Source organism: Triticum aestivum, chromosome 2D, assembly GCF_018294505.1.
Source record: "Triticum aestivum cultivar Chinese Spring chromosome 2D, IWGSC CS RefSeq v2.1, whole genome shotgun sequence".
Lineage (NCBI taxonomy): Eukaryota > Viridiplantae > Streptophyta > Magnoliopsida > Poales > Poaceae > Triticum > Triticum aestivum.
Window position 1 is genome coordinate 289,099,595 of NC_057799.1, and position 15,032 is coordinate 289,114,626.

The window sequence follows — 15,032 nt, forward strand, 5'->3', positions numbered from 1 at the left end:
CGCCATGATTTTTCTTGGACCAGAAGACACCCAGGAGACTTGGAGTACAAGTCAGGGAAGCTTCGAGGCGGTCACAAGGGTGGAGGGCGCCCCCCCCCCCCACCTTGTGGGCCCCTCGTAGCTCTGCTGACCTAATTCTTCCTCCTATATATACTCTTATACCCCAAAAACATCCAGGGGAGCCACCAAACCACTTTTCCACTGCCGCAACCTTCTGTACCCGTGAGATCCCATCTTGCGGCCTTTTCCGGCATCCTGCCGGAGGGGGAATCGATCACGGAGGGCTTCTACATCAACACCATTGCCTCTCCGATGAACCGTGAGTAGTTTATTTCAGACCTACGGGTCCATAACTAGTAGCTAGATGGCTTCTTCTCTCTCTTTGATTCTCAATACAAAGTTCTCCTCGATGTTCTTGGAGATCTATTCGATGTAATACTCTTTTGCAGTGTGTTTGCCGAGATCCGATGAATTGTGGATTTATGATCAAGTTTATCTATGAATATCATTTGAATCTTCTCTGAATTTTATATGCATGATTTGATATCTTTGCAAGTCTCTTCGAACTATCGATTTGGTTTGGCCAACTAGATTGGTTTTTCTTGCAATGGGAGAAGTGCTTAGCTTTGGGTTCAATCTTGTGGTGTCCTTTCCCAGTGACAGTAGGGGCAGCAAGGCACGTATTGTATTGTTGCCATCGAGGATAAAAAGATGGGGTTTTCATCATATTGCTCGAGTTAATCCCGCTACATTATGTCATCTTGCTTAATGCATTACTCTGTTCTTATGAACTTAATACTCTAGATGCAGGCAGGAGTCGGTCGATGTGTGGAGTAATAGTAGTAGATGCAGAATCGTTTCGGTCTACTTGATACGGACGTGATTCCTATATTCATGATCATTGCCTTAGATATCGTCATAACTTTGCGATTTTCTATCATTTGCTCGACAGTAATTTGTTCACCCACCGTAATAATTTCTATCTTGAGAGAAGCTTCTAGTGAAACCTATGGCCCCCGGGTCTATTTTATATCATATTAGTTTCCCGACAACTTGCCAATTTCTGTCGCCGTTCCTTTATTTTGCAATCTTTACTTTCCGTTCCATAAACCAAAAATATTACTTTACCGTTTATCCATCTCTATCAGATCTCACTTTGCGAACAACCGTGAAGGGATTGACAACCCCATTGTCGCGCTGGTTGCAAGTTGGTGTTTGTTTGTGCAGGTATTTGGTGGCTTGTTGCGTAGTCTCCTACTGGATTGATACCTTGGTTCTCAAAACTGAGGGAAATACTTACGGTCCTTTGCTGCATCACCCTTTCCTCTTCAAGGGAAAAACCAACACAAGCTCAAGAGGTAGCACATAGCAACGAGAGGGGGAGAGTGTGTCTACGTACCCTCGTAGACTGAAAGCGGAAGCGTTTAACAACGCGGTTGATGTAGTCGAACTTCTTCTCGTTCCGACCGATCAAGCACCGAACGTACGGCACCTCCGAGTTCTGCACACGTTCAGCTCGATGACATCCCTCGAACTGTTCATACAGCAAAGTGTTGAGGGAGAGTTCCGTCAGCACGACGTCGTGGTGACGGTGATGGTGAAGTGATCCGCGCAGGGCTTCGCCTAAGCACTACGTGAATATGACCGGAGGCATAAACTGTGGAGGGGGCCGCCGCACATGGCTAACAATGGTTGGTGTGTGTTCTAGCGGTGCCTCCCCCTCATATATATAGGTTGGAGGGGAGGATAGGCAGCCAAGGGGGCGCCCCAAGTAGGAGGAATCCTACTTGGGCACCTCCCAATTCGGCCTCCCCCCTTTCCTATTCCTATTCGGAGTAGGAAGGGAAAAGGGGGAAGGGGGAATCCTATTCCCTTTTTCCTTTCCTCCTTCCCCTTTCCTTCTCCAATTTGGCCAGCCCATATGGGGGGTGCACCAGCCCCTTTGTGGCTGGTGTGTTTCCGCTCTTGGCCCATAAGGCCCATATCTTTTGCCGGGGGTGCCCGGAACCCCTTCCGGTGACCCGATAAGTACCCGGTGCTTCCCGGAACACTTTCGTTGTCCGAATACCATTGTCCTATATATCAATCTTCACCTCTCGACCATTTCGAGACTCCTCGTTAGTTTCGTGATCTCATCCGGGACTCCGAACAACATCCGGTCACCAAATCACATAACTCATATAATAACAAATCGTCATCGGGCGTTAAGCGTGCGGACCCTACGGGTTCGAGAACTATGTAGACATGACCAAGACACCTCTCCGGACAATAACCAATAGCGGAACCTGGATGCTCATATTAGCTCCTACATATTCTACGAAGATCTTTATCGGTCGTACTGTAATGACAACATACGTTATTCCCTTTGTCATCGGTATGTTACTTGCCCGAGATTTGATCGTCAGTATCTTCATACCTAGTTCAATCTCGTTACCGGGAAGTCTCTTTACTTGTTCCGTAATACATCATCCCGCAACTAACTCATTAGTCACATTGCTTGCAAGGCTTCTTATGATGTGCATTATCGAGAGGGCCCAGAGATACCTCCCCGATACTCGGAGTGACAAATCCTAATCTCGATCTATGCCAACCCAACAAACACCTTCGAAGATACATGTAGAGCATCTTTATAATCACCCAGTTACATTGTGACGTTTGATAGCACACAAGGTATTCCTCCGATATCCGGAAGTTGCATAATCTCATAGTCAAAGGAATATGTATATGACATGAAGAAAGCAATAGCAATAAAACTGAATGATCAATATGCTAAGCTAACGGATGGGCCATGTCCATCACATCATTCAAATGACAACACATGTCTATGGTTAGAAAACTTGACCATCTTTGATTAACGAGCTAGTCTAGTAGAGGCTTACTAGGGACACTGTGTTTTGTCTATGTATCCACACATGTATCAAGTTTTCGGTTAATACAATTCTAGCATGAATAATAAACATTTATCATGATATAAGGAAATATAAAATAACAACTTTATTATTGCCTTTAGGGCATATTTCCTTCACTGGGATGACAGAACAACCTGCCGGAGGGCTCGCCGAAGGGCTACGCACTCAACGGTATCCACACGGCCCAAGGCGCTCCAGATATCCAGTATCCACGGGTCGTCATGCAAGCCCTCAGACCGCGCCCAGTCACAGAGCATACATTTGTCGTCGTGCAGGAGCCCATGCCTAGCCAGGTATGCAGTCGTCCAGCAACGATCCTAATTGGCAAGCCAAGCGAAGAAATGGATTTGTAGGGGCACCTAGGTCCGCCAGGTGAGCCGCCAGTGCGGCATGGCATGGATCCAGTGAACAGGGTCTGGTAGCAAGATCGTGCAACGTAGGTCACGTTGGAAGTCTAGCACCATCTCAAAGAGTCTGGCTCGGGTGACAGAACAACCTGACGAAGGGCTCGCCAGAGAGCTACGCACTCAACGGTATCCGTAGGGAGCCCCAGATATCCAGTATCCACGCGTGATCATGCAAGCCCTCTGCAATAGACCGCGCCCACTGACGGCGCCGCGATACGAGGGCAAGCACGAACGTGGTGATCTGAGAGGTAGACCATCCCGCGAGCCATTGATCAATCTAGAAGAGACAAGTGTTGTTGTCGCCGAGGTCAAGATGTGGAAGCTTGAAGAAAGCTCGCACCTCGGGGTCACACGAAATGTGCAGGTGATAGCCATCTAGTTACCATGGTGATCCCGGTGCGCTGCGGGTCAGATGCCTAAGCCACCAAGCTCAAGGGGGCGACATACTTTGCGCCACTAACAAGGCAGCCCCCAGCTGAAGCCTAGCTCGCTCGTGCCATGCCATAGGAAATTCCGCATAATGAGTTTGACCTTCTTGAGAATGGGGGACGAAGAGCCATCGCCATCAACAGGTGTCTGGGCATGGCCGCAAGCATGTGACGGACAAGCGCCAACCTCTCGCCACGCGATAACGAGGCCTTCGACGCTAGGCGCCGGCGCACCGGCCCAACAGTTGGGCCGATCCAGCCCTGGCCGCCCGACGCAGGGATTAGACCGTCAGATCTGTCCCTTGCTTTGTCCTCCTCCTGAGTCAATTTTCCAAAAAAAATTACAACGGCCCGAGCGCCGGTGACACCACGCCATATCCTCGCGAGAAAACAGCCGAGCTTGAAGCACCACCGCGGCGTTCCTCGTCGCCGGTGGACGTCCTCGCCGGCCGTCCACGCTTGCCCCAGATCCGCGCTCGCCATGGATGCAGCTCCGCCGCCCGCGCTCATCAGAGATGTGCGCTCACCATGGATGCAGCTCCGCCGCCCAGCGCTTGCCGTGGATGCAGCTTCGCCGCCCACGCTTGCCATGGATGGATCCCGCCCCTCGCCGCCCGCGCACGCCATGGATGCAGCTCCGCCTCGTTGGCGATTGACTGGTTCCAGCAAATAGAATTGCCCGTTGTAGCATTTTTCGTTGTTTGTCGTAGCAAAATGGAGACACGGTTGCAGCAAAAAAGAAACGTCACCGTTTTCGCTGGTTGTAGCTCGCCGTTGCAGGTAGGAACATTTTCATCAATGAACGGATGTAACAAAACCCATTGCCGGACGTAGCAAATACCTACGGCGGTTGCAACAAAAAAGTCGTCGTCGCCGTCGCGGGTCGCAACTCGGCCGTGCTGGATGTAGCAAAACATTATGCCGGTTGTAGCAAAAAGCGATGCTAGTTGTAGCAAAACCACGACGCCGGCTGTGTGTTGTAGCAAAACGTGACCCTAGCTGTAGCAAAATGATATGCCGGTTGTAGCAAAATCCATGCCAGTTGAAGCATGTAGCAAAACTGCAGCATTTTGTCATCTTCTTCCACCTCCAGCCGTCGCTGGTTGAAGCTTTTTCAAACTACAGTTGAAGCTTTCGTATGAACGATTGTAGCTTTTTTCTGTGCGTGGTATCCGGTTGAAGCTTGATATACTGCGGGTTGAAGCTTTTGAATCAAACGGTTGTAGCTTTTTCCACTGCCGGTTGTAGCATGCGCCAATGACCATAGTAGCACGGCCAGGGAGTTGGGGACCGCACGCGCCAATGGCCATAGTAGCACGGCCAGGGAGTTGGGGACCTAGGAGTGCGCCATGAGGACGAGGGGGTAGCTGGCGCATGGACATGGCGTGGAGGGACGCTGTGAGGAAGAAGAATAGAGGCTGGCCATGGTGAGGAGGATGTGCAGGCGGAGGCGCGCGAGCTCGAAGAAAAAAAATACGAGAGAAGGGGATAAGAGCAAGCGGCCTTGTAACACCCCGCACGTAACTTTCCATATTTGTAACTCCAACTCTTGCCATTTTCGGCTATGTGTTATGATATTCCCTCCGTGGTCGGGTTTTGGTTTTTGTTTTGCATTTTGTTCATGTCATGCATTTCATATCATGTCATCATGTGCATTGCATTTGCATACGTGTTCGTCTCTTGCATCCGAACATTTTCCCCGTTGTCCGTTTTGCAATCCGGCGCTCCTATCTCCTCCGGTGCACCCTCTTGTTTTTCTTTCGTGTGCGGGTGTCAAACATTCTCGGAATGGACCAAGGCTTGTCATGTGGCCTTAGTATACCACCCGGAGACCACCGGTCAAGTTTCATTTCATTTGGAGGTCGTTTGGTACTCCAACGGTTAACCGGGCATCCGCAATGTCCGTTTGTGTGTTGCAGCAAAACCCCCTCTCTAAACAGCCCAAAACCCACCAAACTCCCTTCCATGTTGTAGGTCGTTCGATCACGATCGTGTGGGCGAAAACTGCACCTCATTTGGAGCCTCCTAGCTCCCTCTACCTATTTATATGTGAGACCCCCGTATTTTTCGCGCAGTCCAAACCCTAGTTCGTTCCCCTCGCGCCGCCGGACGTGTCCGCCTCCGGCCGGACGCGTCCACTCCCGCCGCCGCCACGTGCCACCGCCGCCTTCGCCGTCGCCGCCGGCCCGCCCGAGCCCGCGGGGAGCCCTCCCCGGCCCGCGCGCCCGCCGCCGCCCGCCTCCCGTGCCCGCGCCTGCCCGCGCCGCCGCCGCCGCCTCGCCGCGCCGCCGCCGAGCCGCGCGCCACCGCGCCCGCCGGAGCCCGAGCCCTGGCCGGCCTCCCTCTCCTCCTCCGGCGCCGACGCCCGCGACCTCCCTCTCCTCCGGCCTCCTCCTCCGGCGCCCTCTCCGGCCGAGCTCGAGCTCGAGCCCGAGCCGACGAGCTCCCTGAGATCCCGATCCAGAACGCTGTAGCAGGTTGACTTTCCCGTGCCCGAAATTTTCCCAAGTCTTACAATTTTGACAGCAAGTGCCTCTGTTCAACAGTGCATAACTCCTTGCATGTAGCTCCGTTTCGCGCGTGTAATATGTCAAATTGTTCGTCTCATGATGCTCTTCATTTTGTTCAATTGCACCATGTTCATTATAGGTCATCTTGATGCCCAAATCTCTATTGCAAGAGGGCTAGTTGCTGTTATCTGCTGGTTCTTAACAGAACTTGGAGATTTGTCATTTTTGTATCATTTAATCTGTGCATCTTATGGGCATGAGCTCTACATGTGTTTTGTTGTATGCCATGCCATCTTTCCAAGGGTGTATGCCATGTATTTTTGTGATCTCTGTGGTGACTAGCACAAGCATGCAAAGTAGGCTCCGTAATGTTTCTGATTTCAGGGACTTGGTGATTTCTCCAAGTCCTTGTCGGCTGTTATTTTGTTGCCATGTAAACTTGATGCTACAGAGAGATCCATGCATATTTTGGAGATATTCAGTAAGGATGTTTTGTAGCTATAGTTGTAATTGATCCATTCTTGCCCTTGTTTACAATTATGGAGTACCATAGCATGACTCAATCTTGCTCTACTTTTGCTATAAAATATTTCTGACAGATTCTTAACATGATATTCATTTTTGCCAAGCTTGTTGTAGTTGATCCATACATGCTATGCTTTTGCTCTTGCCATGGATAGCTTCACAAACATGCCATCTTGCTGTAGGTATACTTGTTTTGTCATGGATTGCTTTGTGGTGAGTGCATCAAGCTCACAAACATGCCTTCATATTATTGTTTCTACCATGCTCTGTTTTCTGCTAAGTCTGAAACCTGATAACAAAACTTGCTATGTTTACATGCTTGCCATCATATCTTCTGCTCCTTTTTGGCTTATGGTCAGTAAGGGACTTTTGTCATATGCATTTAGTAGAATACTGACATGCCTTGTTTTGCTATGTTAAGTTCCTGTAGCATGTTGTTTCGTGCTCTGAACATTGCTACCTGATGCTGTTTTCTGCCAAGTCCAGTAATTTCACTAAGTCTGGAACCTGTTATCTTTTGCACTTTTGCCATGCTTGTTTGAGCTTGATATGTTGTGAACTAGCCGTAGCTCAGTGTTCATCTTTTGTCAAGCATCTCCTGTAGATTACTGCCATATGCTTTGTTGCTATGTTGGAGTGTTGTAGCATTGTTACTTGTAGCATTTTAAGTGCTATCATGCTGTTAATCTCAGATTCGTGTCATTCTTGTTTTGCTTGCCATTTGCAAACCGTGCATCCGTTTCCGGTGATCTTTATATCGATTTCGACCGAAATCATCTCATCTTTCCAGTGGCATGCTTGGTTTGCCAAGTTAATGCCTTGTTCATCATTTTCCTTCCGGAGCATGCATACGCATCGCATATCATATCTTGCATATCATACATGTTTTGCATCGTGTTGCTTGTGCATTTCTCGTGATTGATTGTGGTTCCGTTTGTTTGTGTTCTTGTCTTGGGTAGAGCCGGGAGACGAGTTCGTGAACGAGGAACCTGTTGAGTACGCTTACGAGGATCAAGCTTTCGACAACTCTGAGAACCTTGCAGGCAAGATGACCACCCCTCGAAATCACTTCTATCTTTGCTTTGCTAGTTGTTCGCTCTATTGCCATGCTACGCTACCTATCACTTGCTATATCATGTCTCCCATTTTGCCATGTCAGCCTCTAACCATCCTTTCCTAGCAAACCGTTGTTTGGCTAAGTTACCGCTTTTGCTCAGCCCTTCTTATAGCGTTGCTAGTTGCAGGTGAAGTTGAAGTTGGTTCCATGTTGGAACATGGATATGTTGGGATATCACAATATCTCTTATTTAATTAATGCATATATATATTTGGTAAAGGGTGGAAGGCTCGGCCTTATGCCTGGTGTTTTGTTCCACTCTTGCCGCCCTAGTTTCTGTCTTACCGGTATTATGTTCCTTGAGTTTGCGTTCCTTACACTGTTGGGTGATTTATGGGGCCCCCTTGACAGTTCGCCTTGAATAAAACTCCTCCAGCAAGGCCCAACCTTGGTTTTACCATTTGCTACCTAAGCCTTTCCCCCGGGTTTTCGCGAGCCCAAGGGTCATCTTATTTTAACCCCCCCGGGCCAGTGCTCCTTCGAGTGTTGGTCCGAACTGAGTAGACTGCGGGGCCCCCTCCTGGAAACTCGAGGTTTGGTTTTACTCGTAGGATGTCTCATCCGGTGTGCCCTGAGAACGAGATATGTGCAGCTCCTATCGGGATTTGTCGGCGCATCGGGCGGCTTTGCTGGTCTTGTTTTACCATTGTCGAAATGTCTTGTAAACCGGGATTCCGAGACTGATCGGGTCTTTCCGGGAGAAGGTTTATCCTTCGTTGACCGTGAGAGCTTATGATGGGCTAAGTTGGGACACCCCTGCAGGGTATTATCTTTCGAAAGCCGTGCCCGCGGTTATGAGGCAGATGGGAATTTGTTAATGTCCGGTTGTAGAGAACTTGTCACTTGACCCAGTTAAAATACATCAACTGCGTGTGTAGCCGTGATGGTCTCTTCTCGGCGGAGTCCGGGAAGTGAACACGGTCTGAGTTATGTATGACGTAAGTAGGAGTTCAGGATCACTTCTTGGTCATTGCTAGATGACGACCGTTCCGTTGCTTCTCTTCCCGCTCTCTTTTGCGTATGTTAGCCACCATATATGCTTATTGCCGCTGCAGCTCCACCTCATTACACCATGCTTTTCCTACAAGCTTAAATAGTCTTGATCTCGCGGGTGTGAGATTGCTGAGTCCCCGTGACTCACAGATTCTACCAAAACAGTTGAAGGTGCCGACGATGCCAGTGCAGATGATGGGGTCGATCTCAAGTGGGAGTTCGATGAGGAACGTGGTCGTTACTATGTGTCTTTTCCTGATGATCAGTAGTGGAGCCCAGTTGGGACGGTCGGGGATCTAGCATTTGGGGTTGTTTTATTTTCATCTGGATTTTGACCGTAGTCGGTCTATATGTTTGTATTTTGGATGATGTATGAATTATATTTATGTATTGTGTGAAGTGGCGATTGTAAGCCAACTCTTTATCCCATTCTTGTTCATTACATGGGATTGTGTGAAGATGACCCTTCTTGCGACAAAACCACTATGCGGTTATGCCTCTAAGTCGTGCCTCGACACGTGGGAGATATAGCCGCATCGTGGGCGTTACAGGCCTGGAAGAGAAGAAGGGATAACGCAGAGGAATAGTCAACTCGGGTCCACCATGCCACGTGGTTGCTCGCGAGTGGGTCGCGCATGCGCACGTGGATTGGACCGGCCGAAGCTTCCGCCGGTCCGCCGGTGTGAAACGTTTCCCTTTCAGGTTGGAAGTTTCCTTGCTATCCTCTACACCAACGGCATGATCACCGTTGCAGAAACCTTCCTGGCCGACAGGGGAATGCCTAGGTAGGTGATGGGAAAGTGTGCAATGAGGCATGCCAGCGTGTTCTCGGTCAGCTAGCCTAGGCCGACGAGCATTGGACAAGCGTAGCGGAGCACTTATGAAAGTTGGTGTGCACATCGGACACAGATCCGAAGACGTGGTGAAGGAGGGGCAATGGCGGCGGCTCACCTTCGACTCGCTCTAGTCTTTATTATCGTTTATAGGTGGTCTACGCTCATGAATGTAATTTTGTTATTTATATGTTCTTTATACTGCCATGGCCTGATGAATAGATCAAAAGTTCTTCGGGGAAAAGATAAAGAGCACATATGTGCTTATGCTCAGTCATGTAAAAAGAAGTGCTCGGGCTCATAATTGCATCTTCCGATATTCACGGTTACTACAGCCCGCGGGAATGCACGCCAGGGCAGCGCAATGGCCTGCGCAGTGTTGCGAGAGCACCGAGCTCCTGCGCGTGGAGAGCAAGGGCCGATCCCGATATGGACAAACTTGCTCACGCGTTGGGCTTGCCCAAGGCAGATCTGGCGGGGTGGCTGGCCGGCGACCTCCTGAGCGCACGGCCTGAGGACAAGATGTGTAGCGACGCTCGTGCGTCCTGGAAGTGGTATGCCTAAAGGGCTGGCTGGGTCACGGGTTTGGGCCGTGAGGCTGTCGGCGAAAGCCGCACTCTGGGATTCCGGATCAGACGGTGACAGCGTCATTAACCCTGCTCGGCATCATGTTTCCTCTTAGGGACATCGTCTTGGAGCTAGACTCGGTCAGAGAGACTCGATGATCGTGGATGTGGTTGGCGGCGGCATGTGTGAAATCTCCAGGAGAGCAGCAGAAGCACCCTTCACATGCAAGGTGCGTCAGGCGAGTTATGTCTTCCCACCTCACGGGATTGAAGCAGCATATGTTTGCTCTTTCAGACATAGTGTTCCTCTTCGATGTCTTTGAGATCCGTGAATATACTTGTGGGAGCCTGGATTGATACGACAGTTCTTAGTATGCACTCTGATAGCAACGAAGCCACACAAGTGTCCGGCCATGTCTTCCGGATTGAAGCGGCCTGTGTTTGCTCTTTCAGACATAGTGTCCCTCTTCGATGTCGTCGAGATCCGTGGATATACTTGTGGGAGCCTGGTTTGATACGACGGTTCTTAGTATGTACTCTGGTAGCAACAAAGGCGATGTTCTTAGTATGCACTCTGGTAGCAACGAAGGCGCTCGAGTGTCCGGCCGGACAGGTTGCGGGGTGTTGGCCTTTCTGGCGTGTTTGTGTTGCTTTAGGCCTAGTCTTGCTAGGCATTGTTATAGGTTTTTGCCTGGTTTTCCTCAATAAACCGTGCAACCCCTTTTTTTTCTTTTTTTTAGCACTCGTCTTATGCGGTGCGTTCTGCCTTTGAGGGTGTGCCATGCCAACATTCGGGAAAAAAACAACACCACAAACTCTTGTAAGCACAACTTCAACATTGATTCTCTCAAAACTTTTACTATGGGAGCTTCTTCAGCACGTACTAGCTATCTCAAGTTGATCAAACAAATCAATTGGTACAATTTTTTCTTGGCCAAAGTATTTTTAGATACTGGATGGTGAGTGTTGACAGGAAGTTTTTGGTGCGGCATATTCATCCGAGTACATTACATGAACATTTACAGTGCTATTCCTCAAACTGGTAATTCATCAAAGTACCCCAAACTCCGGTAATTTGAACTTCAACTTTGATATGATGACATTATTGGTCACGTACCCCTTACCTATATTGGCCCTGTTTGGATCCCTAAGTTAGGTGAGTTCTAGTCAGTTGGGGCTCAAATAACCCAAAAGTATCCAAACATGATGGGTTAGTTTGGGTTAGTTGGATCTAACCCATCTTAAAATATTAGCCCACACTAGAGGTTAGTTCTCCTGGGCCCACTAGAAAAATTAGTAAAAAAAGCTTACCCCTCCCATCCAAAAAGGTACAAAGTAGTCAAATGATTGAGAAAGAATATTTATTGTCAATCTAACCCTACCATCCAAACAGCTCTTTGGTTAGAGTTAGTTTAGGGTTAGTTCAGGGTTAGAATTTAACTCTAACCTCTAACTCGTAGAATATCCAAACAGGGCCATTGTTCGAGGGCAAACCTTGGTTGATAGATACCATTGATTGGGAGAACCACAAGTTTTGGAGCTAAGTACTCATCCAAGATACTGTGGGGTTATGGGTGCTAGTAGTGTACTTATATCTCTATTTGACCGTGGGGCTACGGGCAACTTGAACCTACCTTGGTTTGACAACGGAAACTGAGAGTTTTCTTTCTTTTTTTGCAAGAAAATTGAGTTATCTTTCTGAGTTTACTGTGCTCAATTCATACCCATTTACACAACAAATCAATGTGAAAATTGAAAACTAGCAATAGTAACAAAGAATTCAAATGATCCATTAACCGCTCACAAAAAAATCAGATACAACTATGGTATCACGAAGCAAAACCTAAGTACATGGGCTGGGACTCAAAACGATGTTATCACAAAGCCTATGAGCTCGTGTTGTGGCCATCAGATGGCCATTTTGAGTGGTGATGGGCAGGCCAAATGATTGCCAATCAAAAAGTGTGAATTTTATTAAAAAAAATCTCACAAACTGACAAGCACAGCATGAATCAAAATCAACCTTCACAATGGAAACAAGATTCTCACAGCATTTAGGTAGAACAGCTCATTGTGCATAACGAAATTATAGCTAAACAGAACCAAATACTAGATATATAACTGGTTCAAAACAAGGGAGACAGCTAGATGGACATGCCACCAGATGGCCCGTACTGAATTCTTTCAAAGTAGAAAGCGGCATAACTCATTTAAGAGGAATGAACCGGGAGGAGTGTGTGGCACCGATACCGGGCCTACCGTGCTTCACTGGCTTGTAGGAGATAGAGAACTCTGCAAGGTAATGGCCAATCATCTCAGGCTTAATCTCAACCTGGTTGAAGGTCTTGCCATTGTAGACACCGATAAGGCTGCCAATCATCTCAGGGACAATGATCATGTTACGGAGATGTGTCCTCACTGGCTCAGGCTTCTCACCAGCAGGAGCGTCCTTTTTCTGTTCAAGACCAACAAAACAGATTGTCAGTTAACTACATGTTGGCAAAATAAAAAGCTCTAGCTTAAGCTAGTTTTCCCTCAACTAATTCTTTCATCCCAACTCCCCCTCCTTAACTAATTCTTTCATCCAACCTCCCCCTCCGTTTTTGCTTTTGCTGTTTCTACCGGTTTTTGTTAAAACCAACACTACTTAAAAAAACATCTATTTATCAAATAAGATCATGTTTCCTGGTAAGCCAATAAGTATCTCTTACAAAATATGTAAGGTTCCATCTTATGTTTACTTCGATTTGACAACCCCAACTCTTCCATTTAGTCTTGGCTGCTTTTTGGTCAGCTTCTAATTTATGAAATAAAATCATGTTTCATTTAGTAACTGAATAACTGCTGATCCAATCGGAAGCTAAAATACATTTTCAGTGTGCAATTGCATTAAGAAAACAAAAGGTGCCCCTCTGCAACGCACAGGCAATTATATAGTATAGAATAGAAATGCAGCTATAATACAGTGAGATTTGCAACATTACAGTGGAAAGAATGAGAAAAGAGCATATTCTCCTTTTTTTATGTTAGCAGCTCAGAATCATGTTATTTAAGTATAATAGCCGGCATTGCTAGTTATGAATGCACTACTGAAGTTCATATGGTAGAACAAAAGTAGTCGGCTCACATAGTCTGAACTAATTTCAAACTCAGATTATGTGAAGATGGAAAGATCAAATGCATAGCACCATAAACGCTTACACAACAACATACAGCATAGTGAGGAAACCTGACCTTGCGACAGAAAAACAACACATTCTATCTTTAGTCTTACAAAGATCTGAGTTCGTGGCAACCCGTTCACCAAGTTGATAGAAGTTGACACATTTCTCAAACATTCTACGGAGATCAGAGTTTATAGTTTTAGAGAAACTCGGGACCTATGATGGCACAAGTGTTTAAACTTGCAACCAAAACAAAAAATATTGATAGCAATGCACGAGCATGTAGCCAATAGATCTTAAAGATTGTTGGAGGAGACATAAGAGGCACCTGAATTAACAGCATGTGCTCGAGTAACAGAATGTCTATTTCCCAGTACCAATCAGCACATGACGCTAAGATTAACCTTTTAATAAGAGAAGACAATGGTAACATAAACATTTATTGTGACAGAAACCAAACAACTAACTTAAAATCCCTGAGTCCCGCAGTAGTGAGAAGTAGACAGATCCAGGCATCATACCGTATAAGGTAGTAGACTAGTACTCCCTCCGTTCCTAAATACTTGTCTTTCTAGGCATTTCAAATGACTATCACATACGGATGTATGTAGACATATTTTAAAGTGTAGATCCATTCATTTTACTCCGTATGTAGTCACTTGTTGAAATGCCTAGAAAGACAAGTATTTAGGAACGGAGGGAGTAGTAACTTGAGTTATATCAGTCAGAATGTTCATAAAACGGAAACAAAGAAAAAGGACTGGGCAACTCACCGCCTTGCGCAGCTTCTTGACGAGCGCCATGGGCTTCCTCTTGAGACCCCTCTTGAACCTGCCAGAGCACACAGCGATTCATCCACATCAGACGAAGGACAACAAACAACGAAACTCGAACGCGCGAGATGCATAGACAACAGGTACCTTCTGCGGGCGCGAGCGGGGAACATCTGGACAAGGTCGTCGGTGGACATGTCGAGGAGGGCATCGAGATCCACGCCGCGATAGCTGAACTTGCGGAACGTCCTCTTCTTCGGCTGCGCGCCCGCGGCCACCTCCGTGTCAACGTCGACGTCCGCCTGAGGACACGAAACATCGATCCGGCGTTACGAGGGCGACATGGACGGGTTACGAGATGATGCAGGGTTGATGCAGGGTTTCGAACTCACCATGGTCGGGTTGGCTTCGAGCGGGTACGGAGCGGCGGCGGCGAGGAATGGGAAGCTGCGGCTTCTAGGGTTCTGAAGAATGGTTTGTGAGAGTGGGAGCTTATATATATAGCTGGGCGTGGTGATTCATTTGGGCTGGGCTGGTAAATGTTTGGGCGATGCGTGAACCCCCCGCTTGCAGCAGATAGACTCCATGGGCCGGCAGCCAATCAGGCGGTGCGATTTGACCTGTTAGCCATTCTCCAGACACCCCTCAAAAAAAAACATTCTCCAGATCTTTTATGCTCGTCCTCGCCACCAAGAAACTCTAATCCTCCTTTTTTTCTCAAAAAAGAAAAAAATAGATGCTTTTTTGCGGGAAAAAATGGATTTTATTCCTCGGTAATGAAATTGCAGTCTGCTAATACAATTTGAG

At 47.7% G+C, this 15,032-nt stretch overlaps 1 protein-coding gene across 1 annotated transcript; it reads right to left on the minus strand.

Moving 5' to 3' along the window:
- Positions 1-12,296: 12,296 nt before the first annotated feature.
- Positions 12,297-14,793, minus strand: LOC123052789 (40S ribosomal protein S15). The gene is made up of 4 exons (XM_044476126.1): positions 14,618-14,793; positions 14,373-14,527; positions 14,226-14,283; positions 12,297-12,743 (listed from the first exon to the last, which is right to left on the minus strand). Exons 1-4 carry the CDS (start codon positions 14,618-14,620, stop codon positions 12,495-12,497), a joined length of 465 nt encoding a protein of 154 aa, XP_044332061.1. The 5' UTR covers positions 14,621-14,793; the 3' UTR covers positions 12,297-12,494.
- Positions 14,794-15,032: the final 239 nt, after the last annotated feature.

What these genes read in the sequence shown, in the direction of transcription:
- LOC123052789 (XM_044476126.1), bottom strand. An exon ending in CCCGCTCGCGCCCGCAGAAG is followed by an intron (nt 14,284 to 14,372) that starts GTACCTGTTGTC and finishes GTGCTCTGGCAG; the next exon opens with GTTCAAGAGGGGTCTCAAGA. An exon ending in TCAAGAAGCTGCGCAAGGCG is followed by an intron (nt 12,744 to 14,225) that starts GTGAGTTGCCCA and finishes GGTCTTGAACAG; the next exon opens with AAAAAGGACGCTCCTGCTGG.